At 38.8% G+C, this 3883-nt stretch overlaps 1 protein-coding gene across 1 annotated transcript; it reads right to left on the reverse strand.

Annotated features, from left to right (window-relative positions):
• Positions 1-231: 231 nt before the first annotated feature.
• On the reverse strand, positions 232-2922 carry LOC135269934 (putative G antigen family E member 3). Its single transcript, XM_064364588.1, has 4 exons — positions 2839-2922; positions 2429-2537; positions 1550-1675; positions 232-294 (listed from the first exon to the last, which is right to left on the reverse strand). The coding sequence occupies exons 1-4, from the start codon at positions 2920-2922 to the stop codon at positions 251-253; spliced, it is 363 nt and encodes a 120-aa protein (XP_064220658.1). The 3' UTR covers positions 232-250.
• Between the last annotated feature and the right edge of the window lie 961 nt (positions 2923-3883).

Consider the following 3883-nt stretch of genomic DNA (forward strand, 5'->3'; position numbering starts at 1 on the left):
GCATCCCCCTAGGAAAGCTTCCAGCATACTATCTACCTATAATAGAAAATCAATGTGCCAACGTTTTACCTCTATATACCACCTCAAACACAGGATTTAAACTTTCAAAATAGACACAATTCTCAAGAGTATTAAAAACCTAAAAATAAGTTTAACAAAAATATGCAAACACTCTTTGCAGAAGACTGTAAAACTTTATTAAGAGAATGTCAGCAGTAAAATTTCCAGCGTAAGAACAACATTCTTGGTTTCAGTCTTCATTTGTTTTGATTTCAACCTGTGGTTGCCCTTCACCTATAATATAAATATAAAATCAGGGCATGTTACTCGGCAGATTTTCATTTAGATGACACTAGAGGTATACAACTATAATGTTGATTAGTTAAAATCAGAACCTTAAGGGTGACTCTTTAGCTTACATCCAGTTAGCCTTTGAATAAACTCTAAAGGTAGACTTCCAGGCATATTAACAAATTTTTAATTCATGCCACTTTTTCTAGTACAGTAAGGAAACAGAGAGACTGTTCCAGTTCAGAATGAATTAAGTCAAGTGAACCTATTTTATAACTGAAAAGCAAAAAAATACATATACTTTCAGTAAAATTTCAACCAAACAAAAACCTAAGAAAAAAAGGTATTTTAAAGTGTCATTTAAATATGTTGATATGAAGTAACACTCTGCATATAGAATATGCTTAGAACTGCCTAAGTGAAGTAAACAGAGAAGTCAGCATTACATTTGTTTTGCGTCTCTTGTGAAAAAGTGTAAAGATGGTACTTTGGACTACTTTAGCCACTATATAGCTGCTTTAGGTGGAGTGAACATTTGTCACTCTCTTCACCAGTACTCCCTGCCTCTTGACATGATTAAAAGTATTTCAGTTTATATAGTAAACTGAATATCCATGCTAGCTTTAAGCCATTACCATCACAGTTAAGAACATAATATAAACTGATGGCTTACTGTAAACATGTTATATATTCGTTAAAAACAGGCCATGGTCAAAATAAATAATCCGAAAATCAAAATCAAAACGAAGAATCTGAAAATTATTGGCTGTTGGTTAAACGACTTACATTCAAAAGTCAGAAACATTTTCATATCTTTCTTTTAAAAATGACACGTATCTTATATATTTATCATGTACAACTTGATGCATTAAAATATATATACATTGTGAGATGGCTCGGTCAAGCTAAATAATATGTGCATCACTTCAAATAGCTGTGAAGACACTCGAAATCTACTCTCCTACCATGTTTCCTATCTTTCATATCATAATTAGCTTTGACCCAATTTTTCTCTAGCTCTTGAACTCCTGGCCTCAAGTGATCCTTCTGCCTCGGCCTCCCAAAGCGCCGGGATTAAAAACATGAGCCACCACACCTGGCCCTCTATCTCCAATAGTGTGTAAGGCAGGCATTTGGGGTCTTAAATATCTTTGAAGAATCTTTATATGTGAAGTTATGATATTAAAATATTAGTAATCTTATCTCTGTGTCACATTAAATAGAAACCCTATAATTTGCATCTTATTGAATAACATACCTGCTTCCAGCACTGTAGTGAGATCAAAAGTGGGTAGAATCCCCATCCTGATATCTGGACCATCTCCAGACTCATCCTCTATCTTAAGCAGAGCTAGCTCCTGTGGAATAGCTTCCACATCAGGCTCTTAAAGATAAAAAGGTCACCAATTTACAAATTAAAACATAAACTATGAGCGAGGAAATGCTACTATTTATTCCCTCATCATTGTGAAATAAAAACCTGTAACCTAATTATTTCAGGAGTCTGTTGCCAGAAAAACAGGAGAGCAGAGATTTTCAAAGATTGCCCTTGCCTTTCCCAAAGTTGACCCTAGACAACTTGCTTGTCCATTTTGTACTCATTTGTTATACTCAGCACATTAAATCAGTGATTTCTTTGAGTCAGTCTTACTAGACTACGAGTTTTATGCAGAAATTTAGCACTGACATCTCCAGCACTTAGTACATTATGTGGCATGAGGAAGCATTAATAAATGTGTGAAAAAAGTGTCTTAAAAAAATACATGAGCTGTCAGCAAATGACAGACTAGGGAGCTGCAAGCTGCCAATCGTCCACAGAAACATTTAAAAAAAAAAAAAAAAAAAAAAAAAAAAAAACAGAAACTGACTGAACAAACCACACAGGAGCTCTGGAAAACACGCAAAGGTTTCTGGCAACTATGCAAATACCCAATCAATAAAAAGCCTCCGTCAAAACGGTAGAAAAGTTTTGTGGCTTTTTATGCGCCCTTGTCCCACTCCTCCCCACAGCAGCAGTAGGAAATGTTTAAGATTCCTTCCTAAAGTTTTCTTTCCTCCTGTTACGGATATGTCATAAAATATAATGCATAAATACACCTCCACTGCCCATAATCATTATTCTTCACTCTCCCTTCACCTTGAACAGCAGGGGCTCCTTCATTTTCGATCTCCCCACTAGGTGCAATACCCTGAGTTTCAGTTGGTGGTTCCTCTCCTTGACGTTTTTCCTCAGTGGGCTGCTGGACCTAAGGGTATAAGTGTACGTGCAAATAAAAAGTCAATAATATGAATACACACAATGCATAGGCGCACCTAATCATAAGTCTAATGACATTTTCCAACAGTTATATATAGAGTAAAATATCCATACCCACATCAATACAGACAACACCAGAATATCATAGTTCTCAACCGAAGTTTCCTTCATGAGATGCCATTATCATTTTTTATGAGCATGGAAGACGTTTATCAGTTCATGTACACTAGCTCAAAAATATTTTTAAACCTAAATCGTTAATAGAAAACATCAAATGTTGAAGGACTCACAGTCACAGCTTCAACTGGCTGGGAAGACTCTTCATCATTTTCTCTTTCTGAGGATTGGGATCTTGTTCTTACATGCTCACTCATGTTTCCCACTGAAAATAGAATATCGTTATATGGAAAATGTGTGTAAGAACTTAGCTCTATATATATGAACATTCCATGGCAAAACAGTAATTTGTACTTTTAAATTTTTGATTTAATATTTTCTAAATGAGTCACAGGGCAATAAGTATGATACTTTCCAATCAAACTAAGTACAGATTTCATTATATCATAGTCTAACGGGTATAGAGATCACCTTAATGCCATAGTAAAAGACAGAGGGCTTTCCTAAGTTTTGGTTTCACAATTAGACTCACCACCATGAAGACGTTTATGAAAATATGGGCTGAGAATTGAAACTGAAGTGACCACAGCTTTCGTCCCACTCTCATTTACTAGGCCCATTCCCTCCCCCGCCCTCCGCACCTACCTACTCCCAAAATCAAGTTTTGTTGGAATGCACAGTCTCGCCCATTCCCTCCCATGACGTCCATGGCAGAAGTGCAAAGTTGTAAAACAGAGTGAAGGTTATGCTCCTCACCGGACACCTCGGCCAAGCACTCCTCAGACCTTGGGGCCACAGTCACCAGCCCACAGCATTCCCAGTTACCAAGCCCCTTCCTTACCACCCATGACGTCCCTACCGAGGAGTCTGGAAACTGTCCTCCCTCAGAGAGTTCCAGGAGTTTTCTGGACTCAGACACCTCTAACAGCACTCCCAACACTCGCCCCATCTTCCTGTGATCTCTCCCCTCCGTGGCTCACCTTCCGCCCGTGTCCCAGCCCAGCCACAACAAGGCCCATGGCGGCCTCAAGACCTGGGAGGAGCCGGACAACAACGGTGAGGCCCTTTTCCCTCAAAAGCCACGGACTGTGCGGCAGGACCTGCCTGAAGCCCGCTGGCTCCTCTTCACATACACTCACAACGAAATTCCCCGAAAGACCCATCTGCGGACCTACCGGCTGAGTCTCAGTCAGTGAGAAAGAATGAAGATGGCGGCAA

This window comes from Aotus nancymaae, unplaced genomic scaffold (genome assembly GCF_030222135.1).
Source record: "Aotus nancymaae isolate 86718 unplaced genomic scaffold, 86718_ANA_hifiasm-v0.15.2.pri h1tg000058l, whole genome shotgun sequence".
Taxonomy (NCBI): Eukaryota; Metazoa; Chordata; class Mammalia; order Primates; family Aotidae; genus Aotus; species Aotus nancymaae.